This window comes from Hemitrygon akajei, chromosome 24 (genome assembly GCF_048418815.1).
Source record: "Hemitrygon akajei chromosome 24, sHemAka1.3, whole genome shotgun sequence".
Taxonomy (NCBI): domain Eukaryota; kingdom Metazoa; phylum Chordata; class Chondrichthyes; order Myliobatiformes; family Dasyatidae; genus Hemitrygon; species Hemitrygon akajei.
The window spans coordinates 8464084-8482306 of record NC_133147.1 but is presented as its reverse complement, the minus strand read 5'-3'; the positions used below and the strand labels follow the sequence as shown (position 1 = coordinate 8482306).

The window sequence follows — 18223 nt, the reverse complement described above, 5'->3', positions numbered from 1 at the left end:
CACCGGTCCTCCAGGTTTGGGGGTTCAGCTCAGGGTGAACAAAGGATTCAAGGTAGAGTACATTGATTGTCAAAGTGTATATGCACTGTACAGCCTTGAGATTCACCTTCTCCACAGACAGCCACCAAACAAAGAAATGCCATGGAACCCATTCAAAGAAAAACATCAACCTCCCCACGTGCAAAAAAAACAGCACAAATGGCAACAAGAACTTCAAACCTCCCTCCTCCCAGATGTTTCTAGTAAAGTAAAATTGTTAATGGAAACAACAATGAATCATCCTCCTACCTCCAAGTGCGACTGTATCCCTGAGTCTCCACCTGGGAATTGCATGACTGACAGTAGTGAAAACCGAGAGGAAGCTACTGACATGATGAAGGAAGCCCTGACCACCGCCGGAGATGGAGGACCTTCATTGCTGCCCAAAACACCAATGGCGTAATGGACAGTAGTAGTAGTGACAAGAGTTGATTGATAAGGTGATGGATGGATTGTCAGCATGGGTGGTGCTATGTTCCTTCACTTGGTCTCTACTTGGTACTGCCCAGAAGACTCGAGGTCCCCATTGCCCCTCCATCCTCCCCTCCCTGATGGTAGTAATGAGAAGAGGTGGCTTCAGGCTTCTGTACCTCCTCCGTGATGGTAGCAATGAGAAGAGGGGTCTTCAGGCTCCTGTACCCCCTCCCTGATGGTAGTAATGAGAAGAGGGGTCTTCAGGCTCTTGTACCTCCTCCCTGATGGTAGTAATGAGAAGAGGGGTCTTCAGGCTCCTGTACCTCCTCCCTGATGGTAGTAATGAGACATGGTCAAGAGGTTCAGTTTTGTTTAGACCAAACATCCAAATGAGGAAGAAATGTGATCTAAGTGGCTTTGACTGTGGAACGATTGTTGGTGCCAGACATGACGGTTTGAGTATCTCAGAAACTGCTGATCTCCTGGGATTTTCATGCACAACAAGGCATGGATACCCAATCTGGGGTCCATGGACCTCTCGTTTATTGGTAGGGGTCCGCGGCATTAAAACAAATGTTTTGGAATCCCTGCTCTAGAGTTTACAGAGAATGGTGTGAAAACTTCAAACTAGTGGATGAAAATGTCTTGTTAATGGGAGAGGTCAGAAGAGAACGACCAGACTGGTTTAAGTCTCAAATAATTATGGGTTACAACAGTGGTGTGCAGAAGAGCATCTCTGAACACATACAATGTGGAACCTTGATTTGGATGGGCTACAGCAGCCGAAGACCGCACTGGGTCCCATTGTATACCTAACAAAGTGTATGTGTCTGAGCAACTCTGCATTTTTCAATGATACCAGGTCAGTTCCAGTTTGTACTAAGGATAAGACACAAAACCTGTTAATGGTATCAAAAGGGTGGTTGTAGAAGCTGCTTAAAAAACTACTTAGGAAAATAACGATTCCTGGATATCACTGTCTCTTTGGGTCTAACCTGGTCCCAGTATATTGATGCAGTTACACAGACGGCGTGACGGTGGCTATATTTCATTAGATTTGGTCTGTCACCAAAGACGTTTGTAATTTTCTACAGATGTACCGTGGACAGTATTCTAACTGGCTGCATCACTGTCTGGTATGGGGGGGGGGAGGGGGGGCTACTACACAGTTGTAAACTCAGTCAGCTCCATCATGGGTACCAGCCTCTGTAATATTCAGGATATCTTCAAGGAGCAATGCCTCAGAAAGCTGGTATCCATCAGAAGGACCCCTATCAACCAGGACGTGCCCCATCAGGGAGGGGGTACAGGAGCCTGAAGACCCCTCTTCTCATTACTACCACCAGGGAGGAGGTACAGGAGCCTGAAGACCCCTCTTCTCATTACTACCATCAGGGAGGAGGTACAGGAGCCTGAAGACCTCTCTTCTCATTACTACCATCAGGGAGGGGGTACAGGAGCCTGAAGACCCCTCTTCTCATTACTACCATCAGGGAGGAGGTACAGGAGCCTGAAGACCCCTCTTCTCATTACTACCATCAGGGAGGAGGGTACAGGAGCCTGAAGACCCCTCTTCTCATTACTACCATCAGGGAGGGGGTACAGGAGCCTGAAGACCCCTCTTCTCATCACTACCATCAGGGAGGAGGTACAGGCGCCTGAAGACTCCTCTTCTCATCACTACCATCGGGGAGGAGGTACAGGAGCCTGAAGACCCCTCTTCTCATCACTACCATCAGGGAGGGGGTACAGGAGCCTGAGGACACACACTCAACGATTCAGGAACAGTTTCTTTCCTTCTGCTATTTCTGAACGGACATTGAAACCACAAACACTGCCTCACTGCCTTTTTATTTCTATTTTTGCACTTATTCTAATTATATATATTTTACTGCAATTCAGTTTTACTATTATTCTGTATTGCATTGTACTGCTGCTGCAAAGATAACAAATTTCACAACATATCACGGTGTAAATTATCTAAGTACATATACGTCATCATAACGTTCCTTTCTGCGCCCTGTAGCACATTTGGTGGCAAAGTTGTCATTCCTCCGTCTCCGCCACATCTGCTCTCAGGATGAGGCTTTTCATTCCAGGACGAAGGAGATGTCTTCCTTTTTTAAACAAAGGGGCTTCCCTTCGCTCACCATCAACTCTGCTCTCAAATGCATCTCTCCCATTTCCCGTACATCTGCCCTCACCCCATCCACCCGCCACCCCACTCGGGATAGGGTTCCCCTTGTCCTTACCTACCACCCCACCAGCCTCCAGGTCCAACGTATAATTCTCCGTAACTTCCGCCACCTCCAACGGGATCCCGCTACCAAGTACATTTTTCCCTCCCCCCCCCTTTCTGCTTTTTGCAGGGATCACTCCCTACACAACTCCCTTGTCCACTCAACCCCCCCCATCCCTTCCCACCGATCTCCCTCCTGGCACTTATCCTTGTAAGCGGAACAAGTGCTACACCTGCCCTTACACTTCCTCCCTCACCACCATTCAGGGCCCCAGACAGTCCTTCCAGGTGAGGCGACACTTCACCTGTGAGTCGGCTGGTGTGGTATACTGCGTCCGGTGCTCCCGGTGTGGCCTTTTATATATTGGTGAGACCCGACGCAGACTGGGAGACCATTTCGCTGAACACCTACGCTCGGTCTGCCAGAAAAAGCAGGATCTCCCAGTAGTCACACATTTTAATTCCACGTCCCATTCCCATTCTGATATGTCTATCCATGGCCTCCTCTATTGTCAAAATGACTCCAAACTCAGGTTGGAGGAACAACACCTTATATACCGGCTGGGTAGCCTCCAACCTGATGGCATGAACACTGACTTCTCTAACTTCCGTTAATGCCCCTCCTCCCCTTCTTACCCCATCCCTGACATATTTAGTTGTTTGCCTGTTCTCCATCTCCCTCTGGTGCTCCCCCCCCTTTCTCCTGAAGCCTCCCGTCCCATGATCCTTTCCCTTCTCCAGCTCTGTATAACTTTCGTCAATCACCTTTCCAGCTCTTAGCTTCACCCCACCCTCTCCGGTCTACTCCTATCATTTCACATTTCCCCCTCCCCCCTCTGCTTTCAAATCTCTTACTATCTTTCCTTTCGGTTAGTCCTGACGAAGGGTCTCGGCCCGAAACATCAACAGCGCTTCTCCCTATAGATGCTGCCTGGCCTGCTGTGTTCCACCAGCATTTTGTGTGTGTCGTTTGAATTTCCAGCATCTGCAGATTTCCTCGTGTTTGCCATTTCTTTAGCACTTTTTTTGGTCTGTTTATTATGAGACCGAGTTGCTAGCTCAGTGCTGAGCCCAGCACGGATGGAAAGCGTGGAAGGAGCTGGCCGGGGTCGGACCCCGGACCTCTCGCCTCAGAGTCTGGTGCAGTTGCCATTACACCACTGGCTGGCTATGTCACAATATGCAGCATTAACTTTTACAGGCATACTCACTAAATCCATAATAGAATAATAACCATAACAGAATCAATGAAAGCACAGTGGGAACAGCCAGTGTTTCCTTACATGCTGCAGTGATTGCACTGAAAACTACTTCACTGTGCCACACTTGGAGATCTGAGAATGAATTCCAGACTTCTTGTATTATGGATCCTGAAGATGTATAAGTTGTTTCATTATTTTAGAACATTGCTGAAGCGCATTTTAACTCTGTTTGTGCTTTCAGACGGGAAACTTGATCCCACTCTCACAGCAAATGCTGATGGATTGTTCCTGGGGCTTCGGAAATCTCGCCTGTGATGGGGGAGAGGAATGGCGTGCGTTTGAGTGGATCATGAAGCATGGTGGAATTTCAACCACAGAGTCGTACGGCTCTTACTTGGGACAGGTTAGTTTTAAAAGATTTATTTGCTGAGGTACAGCAAGGAGTAGGCCTCTCTGGCCCTTCGAGCCCCACCGCACAGCGAAGCCCAATTTAACCCTGGCCTGATCACGGGACAATTTACAATGTCTATTTAACCGACCCACCGGTACGTCTTTAGACTGTGGGAGGAAACCAGAGTACCCAGGGGAAACCCACGCGGACATGGGGAGAACGTACAAACTCCGTGGCGGGAGTTGAACCCGGGTCACTGATGCTGTAAAGCGTTGTGCTAACCACTGCGCTACTATTGGACGTAAAGGCGGATAAGCACCTTTGAGAGAGATTGCTGGAGCCGTGGCAAAAACTTTCTAATCTTCTGTCCTCAGAAGAGTGGAGGCCAGCAAGTGTGGTGCCTGGATTTAGGAAGGAAAGCAAGGTTGAGCTAGGTATTTACAGGCCTCCAGCATCAAAATTATTGGGCGGGGGGGGGGGGCAAGATTAATCTGCTGTTACAGAGAAAGGAATGGTCAGTGTAGGTTCACCAAGCCTGGGTCCTATCTGACTACATTTTTTGAGGTCACTAGGTGTCAGGACGAATATAGTGCAGATGACGTGGAGTTCTGTTTGACAAAGTCCCACGTAGGACCCAGGACAATTTGGCATGTTAACTCTCAAACTGGCTTGGTGCTAGGAGGTCGCGGGTGATGGACAGGGAATGTATTTGTATGGAAGCCTCTAACTAGTGGTGTACCACAGGGACAGATACTGAGACTCCTGTTGATTATGTACATTTAATAATGTGTCTAGAAGCGATGTATCTGTGCTGCAGATTTTTTTTTTACGATAACTAGTCACGCGGGTGGGGGCGTGGAAGTAAGTTACGTATCCGTGCTTATTTCGTGGCAGTTTGTGGCTTGCGGTCGTATCTTTTGCTGACCACTGAGACAGCGCTGAATAATGATAAAGAATCTAGTGCTTTGCCAGTGTGTGTGTGACAAATGAACTCTTCTTGGGATTCCAGCCAGGTACGGAAATTGATTTTCCTTTTCCACCAGTTTCAATGACAAACTCTGCCATCTTCACCAAGCATCCCTGATGAAGACAGCGGAGTTTGTCGTCAGACCGTCGGTTAGAACCGATCCCTGTACCCATCTGGAAGCCCGAGAAGAGCTTATTTGCTCAATAATGCTTGATTGCAAGCTTGCTAGTTGCTAAAAAAAAAAAGGATCAAATAAAGGCTTCGACTTCTGCAGCTGGGGGCATGTCCCACAAGTATAACAGTCCGTACAGTGATAGGAAGCAGCAATTGCTTTCTTTGACTTTGTATTAGTTTTTCTGCTGTAATGTGGATGTGAAAGTAGGGTGTACCGTTAATGACACTCCAGGTGACATAATTAACCCTGCAGTGAACAGCGAATAAAGTAGTCGTTATGCAGTAGACAACATTGATCTGTTAGCAAGGTGATGGAGAAACAGCAGGTGACATTTTACTCCTGATAACTATAAGGTGTTGCACTTGGGCGAGGTTGAACAGTGAATTGTGGACTCCAGAGAAAACAGAGATCTTGGTGAACTTGTCCAAAGAACCCTGAAGGTGGCAGTGTCTGCAGAAAAGCGATTAAGGTGGTCTGCAGGAAGTTTGTCTTCATTAGCTTGGCAGAGTATCAGTTCAGTCAGGTTCCAAAAAAATTACTTGTGCTACAGCTGGAGTACTGTGTGCTTTTCCAATTCACCTTACTGTCCAACCATCTTTTAAAAGTTGTAATTATACCTGTCGCAACCACTTCCTCTGGCAGATAATTCCACATTAATATCACCCTTTGTGTATCATGGAAACGTAGAAATCTACAGCACATTACAGGCCCTTCGGCCCACAATGTTGTGCCAGCCATGTAACCTACTCTAGAAACTGCCTAGAATTCCCCTACAGCAGTGGTTCCCAACCTTTTTTTGGCCATGCCCCACCTAATCACCTCTAAAATCCTGATGCCCCCTGTGGTGATATATAATTCTTATTATTCAAAAAGTGAACTCCTATTCACCTGGAGGAAGCCTAAAAGACCATTAACTTGGTTTAAACAAGCTTCCAAAGAACATGGCATTCATGAAAGAGAAAAATAAAAGAACCAAAGGACCATTAAAGTTCTGAGGAAGAAATTACTAAGAAATTGTAAAAAAAAGAACATTAAGTGATATTAAAATAATAATAATAAATAAATAAAACAATGCCGATTCGTTTCTACAACATACAAAGGCAGATACACCGTTTAAAAGAGATGACGCAATGCACACACCTTCACACCACCAAGAACCGAAAGCTACTGCAAAAAGCAGCATTTGCGCGACCTCGTACGAGTTTCTTACGCGTTTGGACTTGTTCATTCGTTCCTTCCTACATCAGTCAATTCATTAATTTAATTATGAAAGCCATTTGATGGTTGTAATGATGGTGATACACTATATATACAGTACATACGCAATTACACATGTACATACACACAAGTATTTTTATGTATGCATACTGTATATACACATATGTATTAACTCGCACACACACTCATACTCACACAGACTTACTAGAAAAAATTCACTGTTAATAACTCATTCTCGAATTGCCCCCCTTAAAAATCAAATTACCCCCCTGTGGGGCATATGCCCCACATTGGGAACCACTGCCCTACAGCATAGCCCTCTATTTTTCTAAGCTCCATGTATCTATCTGAGAGTCTCTTAAAAGACCCTATTGTATCCACCTCCACCACCGTCACTGGCAGCCCATTCCACGCACCCACTGCTCTCTGTGTGAAAAACTTACCCCTGTCATCTCTGTACCTGCTTCCAAGCACTATGCCCCCTCGTGTTAGCCTTTTCAGTCCTGGGAAAAAGCCTCTGACTATCCACACGATCAATGCCTCTCATCATCTTATACACCTCTATCAGGTCACCTCTTATCCTCTGTCGCTCCAAGGAGAATAGGCCAAAAAAAAAAGTTGCCCCTCTACTTATTAAATCTTTTCACTCTTACTTTAAACCTATGCCCTCGAGTTCTGATACCTCAGTTCACTGCAGACAAGTGAGAGGTGTTGCACTTTGGGTAGGACTTACTTAATGAGTGGTAGGGCACTGAGGAGTGTGGTAGAACTGAGGAATCTGGGAATATAGATCTATAATTCCTTGAAGGTGCCCTCACAGGTAGATAGGGTTGCAAAGAGAGCTTTTGGCACATCAGCCTTCACAATCAGAGTAAATACAGAGTATTGATTGCTACTCTAGTATGGCTAGAGAGGTGACAGAGCAGATTCACCAGGATATTCTATGAGATCATAGAGCACTACGGCACGGAAACCAGCCCTTCAGCCCATCTAGTCCCTGCTGCTCTGTTATTCTGACTCTTACCAGAACCATAGCCCTCTACACCCCTTCCATCCATGTTCTTATCCAAACTTCTCTTAGATACTGCAGGTGGAATGTGCCTCCACCACTTCCACTGGCAGCTTGTTCCTCTCAGTGAAGAAGGTCCCCCTCAGGTTCTCCTTAAATATTTCACCTCTTACTCCCAACCAATGACCTCCACTTCTAGTCCCACCCAAGATCAGAGGAAAAAGCCTGCTTGTGTTTACCCTATCTGTACCCTTCATTATTTTGTATACCTCTATCAAATCTCCTCTTAATCTTCAATGCTCCAGGGAATAAAGTTCTAACCTCCTCAACCTTTCCCTATAACTCAGGTCCTCCAGTCCCAGCAACATCCTCGTAAATTTTCTCTGTGCTCCTTCAATCTCATTGACATCTTTCCTGTCAGTAGGTGACCAGAGTTGCACCCAATACTCCACATTTGGTCTTGCTACTGTCTTAAACAACGTAACAGAACATCCCACCTCCTGTACTCAATACATTGTCTTATGAAGGCAATGAGCCAAAAGCTTTATTTCTGACTCCACGTTCAAGGAATGATGGATCTGTATTAACAGATCCCTTTGTTTTACCACACTCCTCACCGATTTCCCCCTCCTTCACTCGTTGCTTCTCATTTATCAAATTAACTTTCAAATGGTGTGGTCACTTTTTTTCCCCCCTCTATCAGCACTTTGACCAGACAGTTTCACTGATTAACAGAATGCAAGTCATTCCTCAGTTCTTTGTGTACAATGTCCTGTGTATGTTACTCAAAATGGCTTCTTTGGCTTGTTAAGAGTAGGAATGCTTCTTTGTCTGATAAGTGTTTCTCTCACAGTTGTTTAGCTTTAGACTTGCTGATATGGGGATTGTATTCATTTGTTAACCAATGGGGAATGTTATTTTGTCTTGTGAGGCTGGGAGCTTTGGGGGGTTTTCACGGGTTTTTAGGGGAGTTGGGAAGAAGACGCCAAGGAAGGTGGACGTGCGCTGCACTGCTTGATTGACCACCCGGGTGGTCCCAGGTGCCAAGACGTGGAGGTCGGAGGAAAGTGACGAGGGGTCGAATGGTTCGATGGTTGAGCTCCAACGATGTGCACTAAATTGACTGAACTTTGATAAGTTGGCGCCTTTTGCTTTTTCTTTTCTTTTATATATATATTGTATTGCCTAGTACTCTTAGTTTTAGTAAAATCTTTAAAGTGTATTTCATAACGGTATCTGGTGTGAATTTGATACTGTGTGCGTGCGCGAGGCATGAACTTGATTCCCACAGCACCTGCGTGTACGGGAGGTGGGTTGGTGTGTGGCTGGATCTCCTTTTCCCCTAGACATATACCAGCCTGTTGGGTGAGTGTTACATTTGCTTCAGAATTTTTGGTTGCTTTGGCTTCCGGAAGTAGGTTGTCTCCAGACGGACTGCCCTCGCTGAGGTGTTGTAACAGCAACTGGACAGTCAGACAAACTCCATTCAGAAACGACATGGGAGTCTGGATGTAGTGTCCTAGGGCCTTGGGTTTACTACAGACTCAGTGGCGTGACGGAGTGAATAAGGAGCGAAACGGAAAAGCAACAAAATACAACGCAATTACTGAGCTGTTCCATTCACACAAGTAAATATACACAGGTTAGTTAGACCTTGGTTAAGTTTCCTGCAAGTGAATATTATGGGGCTCTGATAGGTAAACACTATGGGTAAATAGTATGTGTAAACCATTAGTATCTGGGTTAGTGTCTAATATACTCAGAAAAATCTTATTGATACCTTTTGGATTAATTTCTCATCAATATAACATCAATTTACAAGCAATGCCTCTGTTGGGGAAACAACACGATGGCTTTAGATAGAAACTTCTTTCTCACCTAACATAAATCTCTGGCCTTCGGCCAGCCAAGGTGCTTTCCTACTTTCTACTTCCTGACTGCACAGGAAGTGACCTGATACAGACCTGCAACTGCTCATTTCAAAATAAAAGCTGAATGTGCTTAATCACGTAGAAAAAAACATAAATAAATTGCCTGAAGGGCGGAACTCTACAAGTACAACGTTGTAACAATCCAGTTACTTCACCTTGCCCAATCCCCTGCAAACCTGAAGATGGGTTCACAATGTGAACTATGCAAGTTCATTCATCAGGCCACAAGAGAAAAACTAGTAGAATATCCATCAGGGTACATATTAATTAAAATATGAGGGGGGGGAGTCTGCACATTCTGTAAAATCACATCTGTGGGGAGAGAAACTGTTAATGTTTGATGCCTATAATCTATCCTCAGAATTTTAACTAATTTCAAATTAAATGTATTAACAAAGCTTATGTATGTCACCATATATAACGGTGTAATTCATTTTCCTGTGGGTATAAGAACATAAGAAGTAGGAGCAGGAGATGGGATGTTATGTTGAAGTTGTGTAAGATGTTTGTGAGGCCTAATTTGGAATGTTGTGTGCAGTTTTGGTCATCTACGTACAGGGAAATATGTCAATAGGGTTGAAAGAGCACAGGGAAAATTTACAAGGATGTTGCTGGGTCTGGAGGAACTGAGTTATAAGGAAAGATTGAATAGGTCAAGATTTTATTCCCTAGAATGTAGAAGATTGAGAGGAGATACAAAATTATGAGGGGTAGCAATAGGGTAAATGCAAGCTGGCTTTTTCCACTGAGGTTGGGTAGGACTACAACTAGAGGTTATGGGTTAAGGGTGAAAGGTGAAAGGGGAAACCTTCGCTCAGAGGGTCATGAGAGTGTGGGACGAGCTGCCAGCTCAAATGGTGCATGGGAGCTTGATTTCATGTTTAAGAAAAGTTTAGACAGGTACATGGATAGTAGGGGTATGGAGGACTATGGTCTCAGTGCAGACTGATGAGAGTAGGCTGCTTAAATGGTTTTGGGATGAACTAGATGGGCCGAAGGGCCTGTATCTGTGCTGTATTTTTCTACGACTCTATCACCCAGAGTGCAGGAAACAACAAACTGTAAATGCAAATATAAGTAAATAGCAATAAATAACGAGAACATGAGATAAAGAGATAAAGGGTCCTTGAACTGAAATAATTGGTTATGGGAACAGTTCAATGATGGGGCAAGTGAGTGTAGTTACCCCCTTTTGTTCAAGAGCCTGGTTGTGGGGTAGTAACTGTTCTTGATCTCCATGAACACACCAGCCAGTTGGTCAGCACAGGTCTTTAGATGGATTTGCCCTCCTGAAGGCAGCCTGCTCATCAGCCTTATGTTTCCAAAATAGCGAATGATACATCTTGAGGAATATCAATTTATATTATAAAAGCAAAATTAGTGGTAATATCCACTGTTCTATGAACCATTTTGACTGCATTAAACATTTTTAAGTCTATTGTGTTTTTTTAGTTATTCAGAGATATAGCGCTGTCCAGCTATCCACCAATTTAATGCTAGATTAATCACAGGACAATTTACGATGACCAATTAACCTACCAACTGGTACGTCATTGGACTGTGGGAGGAAACTGGAGCACCCAAAGAAAGCCCACATGTTCATGGGGAGAACATACAAACTCCTTACAGGCAGTGGTGGGAATTGAACCCTTGTTGCTGGTGAGGAAAAATCATTGTGCTAACTGTGCTGCCCTGACTTTGAAGTATGAGTCCGTGATTCTATGACTTTTCCAACAAGCTATATTCTATCAAATCTCCTTTGTACTTTTATTGCCAAATGGAATACATTAGAACTGCACAAGGTGTATGTATTGGCTGGATCTGATTTTACTCGGGTTGGAGGCCTCTGCACTGTTAAGGGGTGTCAGAGACAGTGACTCAGCTGCTCTTGTCGTGGTTTCTTGTGCCCCACAAACGACCAGGAGATGCAGAAGATTCTTCAAGAAGTGTTAAAATTTAATTTGCAAATCAAAGCTGAGAGAGTCAGTGAGCGTTGCGTATCTCCAGTACATCAGCTCCCGACTTCCCACTATTGTTTCTACCCATTAACCTAATCATGTTCTAATCTACTTTTTGGGCCACGTGTTACCTCATCCCTGGCCACAGTTATCTCTTAGCTAGCTTCTCATTAACACACCATTATCTTCTTATTTGGCTGCATTCTTAAGTCACTGATGTGTTCAATAGTACAGAGACAATACAGAGGTTTCATTCTCCTACTAAATTGGATACATACATAGCAAATACAAAGCTGACTACATAGTTTTGGTTACACAGCAAACAAATGCAACTTTATACTCCAATACTCTCAGGTCAATAACCTTGCAGTTCAAATGCATCAGGTAAGCTAGTGTACAGAAACTTACTTCAGTGTTTGGTATTCTGTGATAGCTTCATTTAAAACTGTAAAGAAGAACAACAAAGGGAATGAGAAGACTTGTATTGAACAATAACGGGGCATCAGAACTGGAAGATGACATTCAGCTCCTGAAAGTAGTTCTGGCATTGACCACATCAGATTGAGATTCTGTTATTGATCACATGTACATCCAAACATTCAGCGGCGGGATTTAAACCCAGGTCGCTGGTGCTGTAAAGCATTGGGCTGGCCTCTGTACTATTGTGATGCGATCTAACGTTTTTGCTTTGGCATTTCTTATATTGTACTGTTTTCATTCAATCCCAGAATGGATTCTGTCACTATAACCAGTCCACGATGACAGCAAAGATGAAGAGCTATACGAATGTGACTTCCGGAAGCATTAAAGCTTTAAAGTTGGCCATCTTTAAAAATGGTCCAGTGGCCGTTGGAATTGACGCATCTCACAAGTCCTTTCTATTTTACAGCAACGGGGTTTATTATGAACCACAATGTAGTAAGTATTCAACTGTCATTTGATCAAGGTGAAGGAAAACCATTTTCTTAGTTCCTTGAATGTGCCTTGCACCCACAGTTACCTTTTGCTTCTGTGCAGTTTCCAGTTCAAAGTAAATTTATTATCAAAGTTGTTTTTTTTTTAAAAAAGCTGCCCATTATACCAATGGCATTTAGGGCAGCAATAAAGGTCCTCCACGTTCGGGGCTTCCTTCATCGTGTTAGTAACGTCCTCTCGGTTTTTACTACTACCAGTCATGCAGGACCCAGGTGGAGACTCTGGAATATCGTCCCACTCTTCTTTGCTGTTTTTGTAACAGTGTTGTTTAACCAGTCAGGGTTGTTAGCCCAGAGCTGAACCCCCAAACCTGGAGGACCGGTGGGCCACTACCCTTTGACCTGTTTGGCATGGGTGACCCTACCAAGAGCCAAAGCATAAAGCCCTGACTCCAGCCAACATCGCTCTCCGGGTCATTGAGGCACACGAACCACCACAAACTTGTGGTCCTCTTGGAGGAATGTACATACATACCATATACAACCCTGAGATTCAATTACCTGTGGGCATACTCAGGCAATCTATAGAATAGTAACTATAACAGGATCAATGAGAGATCAACCAGAGTGCAGAAGACAACAAACTGTGCAAATGCAATTATAAATAACTGGCGATAAATAACAAGCTTGAGAGATAACAAGATAAAAGTCCTTAAAGTAAGATCATCGGTTGTGAGAACATTTCAATGATGGGGCAAGTGAATGAAGTTATCCCCTTTTGTTCAAGAGCCTGATGGGTGAGGGGTAGTAACTGTTCTTGAACCTGGTGGTGTGAGTCCTGAGGCTCCTGTACCTTCTACCTGACGGCAGCAGCAAGAAAAGAACATGGCCTGGGTGGTGAGGATCTCTGATGATGGATGCTGCTTTCCTACGATGGCGCTTCATGTAGATGTGCTCAGTGATTGGGAAGGCTTTACCCGTGATGCACTGGGCCGAACCCACTACTTTTTGTAGAATTTTCTATTCAAAGGTTTTGGTGTTCCTATACCAGGTGACCATAACCTCACTTCTGTATACTGGAGCAGTCTACGAGGTGCAGGTAGACCTTGGCAGGAGAATCATGATCCCAATTCAAACTCCTTCACTATTCCCCATTCTCATTTCCCTCTCTCACTTTCTCTCCTTACCTGCCCATTGCCTCCCTCTGGTGCTCCTCCCCCCCTTCCCCTTCTTCCATGGGCTTCTGTCCGCTCCTAGCGGATTTCGCCTTCTTCCAGCCCTCTATCTCTTTCACCAATCAACTTCCCAGCTCTTTATTTCACCCCTTCCCCTCTCCTGGTTCCACCCATCACCTGATACCTTGCACTTCTTCCTCCCCTCCCCCACCCTCTTACTCTGACTTCTCCTCTCCCGTTCCAGTCCTGAGGAAGGGCCTCGGCCTGAAACATCGACTGTTTACTCTTTTCCATAGATACTGCCTGGCTTGCTGAGTTCCTCCAGCATTTGTGTGTGTTGCTTCGCACCTCAAATTGGCCTAGTTTGCCTGTGAGAATATACAGGCAATCAAATTTAGAAACTGCTTCACTGAAATAGTGAAAAAACATCATTTAAAAGTCATTAAAGTGTGAAATAGCGATAAATTTAAAACAAGAAGAGATAAGACATGGAAAAAGTCCTCAGTAAGGATCAGGAACCTCATTCATACGAGTCCCTCAAGGTGTTATTTCTAGTGCTGCCCCACTCATATGCCTCATTCAAGGGCAGCTCCGGAGCGGAGGGACTTGTGTAATGCTGATACGAAATGGTAGCAGTCCCTCCGCTCTGGAGCTGCCCTTGAATGCTGGTCGTTCATAGAGTGACTCAGTGAGACCACATCACTCCATAATCCAATGGGGCACTGCACAAGCAGGATAGTAAAGAATTCTGACATCTTGAGTACTTCTCTTACAAGTCATTCTACAAATATAAGATCATAAAGACCGTGGGGTATAGGATAGAATTGGACCAGAGGGGACAGTCAACCGCAGAATAGTGGGGAATCCTTTTAGAATGGAGATGAGGAATTTCTTTAGCTAGAAGGTGGCGAATCTGTGGAGTATGTTGCCACAGGCGGCTGTGGGGGCCAAGTCATTGATATATTTAGGCAGTGATTCTTGATTAGTCAGGGCATGAAGGGATATGGGGTGAAGGCAGGATATTGGGGCTGAGCAGGAAAATGGATCAGCCATGATAAAATGGTGGAGCAGACTAGATGGGCCAAATGGCCTAATTCTGCTCCTAAATTTATGGTCTTATGGAAATATTTTGTTCACCGTAAATCCATAAAATGATTGGTGTATAAATTAAGATGTTGGAATTATTAATCAGTGTTGGAGAACAGAAGTATCTTTATTAGTCTTGTTACTAATCAAGTTTCTCTTGGTGAGCTGGGTGGGGAGATGGTGGGATGAACCAAAAACTGCAGTCTACTTTTAATATAAATCTCAACCCCATCAAACTAAACTGCCACAATAAAAACACGACCAAGTCAAATGTTTATTTGAATGGAAGGATTTTGTTGATTAGAGTCGACCATGGATATTGCGCCCTAGCTATCTAGAATCAGAATCAGGTTTATTATCATGGGCATGCGATGTGAAATTTGTTAACTTAGCAGCAGCAGTTCAATGCAATACATAATCTAAAAGGAAAAATATATAATAATGAATAAGTAAATCAATTACAGTATGAGTATATTGAATAGATTAAAAAATTGTGCAAAAAACAAATACTGTATATTTTTTAAAAAGTGAGGTAGTGTCCAAGGGTTCAATGTCCATTTAGGAATCGGATGGCAGAGGGGAAGAAGCTTTTCCTGAATCACTGAGTGTGCACCTTCAGGCTTCTGTACCTCCTCCCTGATGGTACCCAATATGGAGAGAGCTGTTGCCCATGTGGAAAGCTCCCTCTTTCCGTGCATGTGACGAACCCAAAGGGGTGGCAGAGACTGTTACAGTTTGACACCTGTAGCATTGCAGGAGTTGTGTCTCAGTGTTGAATTCGACATGGCACTGCCTTAGGGACTCCCAACCCTGGATTTTACCCTTTACTCCCAAAGCCTCCCCCGTGAGTGGGTGCTGCCGCAAGGCAGCGGAGGTATGGGTTCAGAATTCCCCTTCTCCACATAAGCTGCCAGCCACTGCTGACGAGCCCATCTGCCTGAAGCGACTGGTTTCAGGGAGCGAGTAACCCACCCTTGCCCCTTCTGTGAGTGGAAACTGTTCTGCCGGGTTTAGTAGCTAAGCCACAGGTGAAGGCCAGGAGCTGGACTTGGTCGTCAAAGGCTGTTTGAGGCGCATACCATTGGGAACATTTAATACATAGTGGGAGCTTATCCACGTTACCATAACAACCTTGAGGAATATTTAAATATAGTGTGTATATGTAGGAAGCGTGCAATTTACTGACCCGGCATTGACTAACGTATGGTTACCTTTAGAAAACCAACTGGATGACCTGGACCATGCTGTGCTTGCTGTTGGATATGGAAAACTTGATGGCGAAGAGTATTGGCTGATTAAAAATTCCTGGTCAACGTACTGGGGCAACAGTGGCTATGTGTTGATGTCCATGAAGGAGAATAACTGTGGAGTTGCGACAGATGCAACATACGTCACACTAGAATGAATGCTCACGAAGACTCTACTCTTATTCACGTTTACTTGTATGGATTTGCATTTATGGTGCAAAGTGTTTTAAATAATTGTTTTTAAATTTGTACTGAACATCCTGGGGCAAAAAAAAAATTCTATACATAAAATTCAATACAATTCAAGTCTAATTGTTATACAACCCTACAAGAATACAGGCAAATGAGACAGTGTTACTCTGGGGTCAAGGTCCAAAACACAGTACCAACGATCATCCACAGCGTAAGGCACACACGAGATAGCCAGCACAGTTGGTGTCACAATCACGCAATAAAAGTCCAAAACGAACACGTGGTGGGTGGGGGTGGGTCTCCGAATTCAGCCTGGACACCCAGCCACACCGATCCTGACATCAGCCCTGCTCCCCCCCCCCCCCCCCCCCCCCCGTGACACTGCAGCTTGAAACACAGACCTTGCATATACAAGATAAACAAGTACACATACAAAATACAACTGCAAAAAAATGTACATATATAGTCCAGGCCCTTCAGTCCATTGAAATCTCCAGTTGACCACACTCATCTTCTGCCAAGTGAGCACGGAGGGGTGGGGGGCAGTGCTGACTCCAAAACTCAGAATTAATCAATACATAGAGCCCCAGCACCGTAACTTGTTTTGCTGTGGTAATTTAGTATTTTGTTGATACTTTTTTTAAAGACTCTTGACTTATTGAAATGTTAATATTGGTGCAAAGTGTACTTAACTGAATTTGAGGAGCAAACACGAGGAAATATGCAGATGCTGGAAATTCAAACAACAACACACACAAAATGCTGGTGGAACGCAGCAGGCCAGGCAGCATCTATAAGGAGAAGCACTGTCGACATTTCGGGCCGAGACCCTTCATCAGGACTGAATTTAACTGAACTTAACTGAATTTGAATCAATGTTGAATGTTTAAAAACAAATACAAATTGTGGAGATGGTTTAATGTCTATTTTATTGTGCTCCAATTCCCACCACGGCCTGTAAGAAGTTTGTACGTTCTCCTTGCGACCGTGTGGGTTTCCTGTGCATGTTCCCACTTCCTCCCGCAGTCCAAAGGCTTAACGCTGGGTAGGTTAATTGATCATTGTGAATTGTCCCTTGATTAGGCTAGGGTTAAATCGGGGGATTGCAAGGCGGCAAGTCTCTGCACTGTATCACAATAAATAAATTTGAAGAGTTTATGTGCATTTGAATATTGCCAAGTCAATTTTGAAACTTTGAAGCATAAATTCTGTAGCAGTGAGTATGGAGATTATCCACCTCGATTATTGAATAGATATCTTCAGCAACTTTATAAAACTCTGGTTAAGCCACATCTGGAGTACAGTACTGTGTACAGTTCTTGTTGCCCCGCTACAGGAAGGATGTTGAGGCTCTGGAGAGGGGGCAGAAGAGGTTACCAGGATGCTGCCTGGTTTAGAGAGTACGTGCTATCAGAAGAGGTTACCAGGATGCTGCCTGGTTTAGAGAGTACGTGCTATCGGAAGAGGTTACCAGGATGCTGCCTGGTTTAGAGAGTACGTGCTATCAGAAGAGGTTACCAGGATGCTGCCTGGTTTAGAGAGTACGTGCTATCAGAAGAGGTTACCAGGATGCTGCCTGGTTTAGAGAGTACGTGCTATCATAAGTGGTTGGACAAACAGGTTATTTTCTCTGGAGCTGCGGAGGATATGAGGGGAAATCAGACAGGTTTACAAAATTATGAGAGGCATAGATAGTGGACAGGGAGTATCTGTTTCCCAGGGTAGAGATGTCTAATACCAGAAGGCATGCATTGAAGGTGATGGGGGTGGGGGGGGGGGGGGGAGGTTCAAAGGGAACATGAGGGGTAAGATTTTTATTCAGTGGTGGATGCCTGGTATGGTGGTAGAGGCAAATAGACTTGAGGGAAGGAGGAGGAAAACCAGGGAGGTGATTGGCAGGTGAGGAGGAGGGAAAGTTCAAAGTAATTTTTTATCATCAAAGTACATATATGTCACCATATACAATCCCGAGATTCATTTTCCTGTGGACATACTCAGCAAATCTATAGAATAGTAACTATAACAGGATCAGTGAAAGATCAACCAGAGTGCAGAAGACAACAAAC

At 44.4% G+C, this 18223-nt stretch overlaps 1 protein-coding gene across 1 annotated transcript in view; it reads left to right on the top strand.

The window, feature by feature from the left end:
- LOC140715852 (digestive cysteine proteinase 2-like) overlaps window positions 1-17313 on the top strand; it is a 45024-nt gene extending 27711 nt beyond the window's left edge. The window contains exons 9-11 of the mRNA XM_073028297.1: window positions 4136-4297; window positions 12272-12461; window positions 15936-17313. Of these exons, the coding sequence (XP_072884398.1) occupies window positions 4136-4297; window positions 12272-12461; window positions 15936-16123 (540 nt within the window). The 3' untranslated portion in view covers window positions 16124-17313. The remainder of the gene's footprint in view (window positions 1-4135; window positions 4298-12271; window positions 12462-15935) is intronic.
- The last annotated feature ends 910 nt before the right edge of the window (window positions 17314-18223 follow it).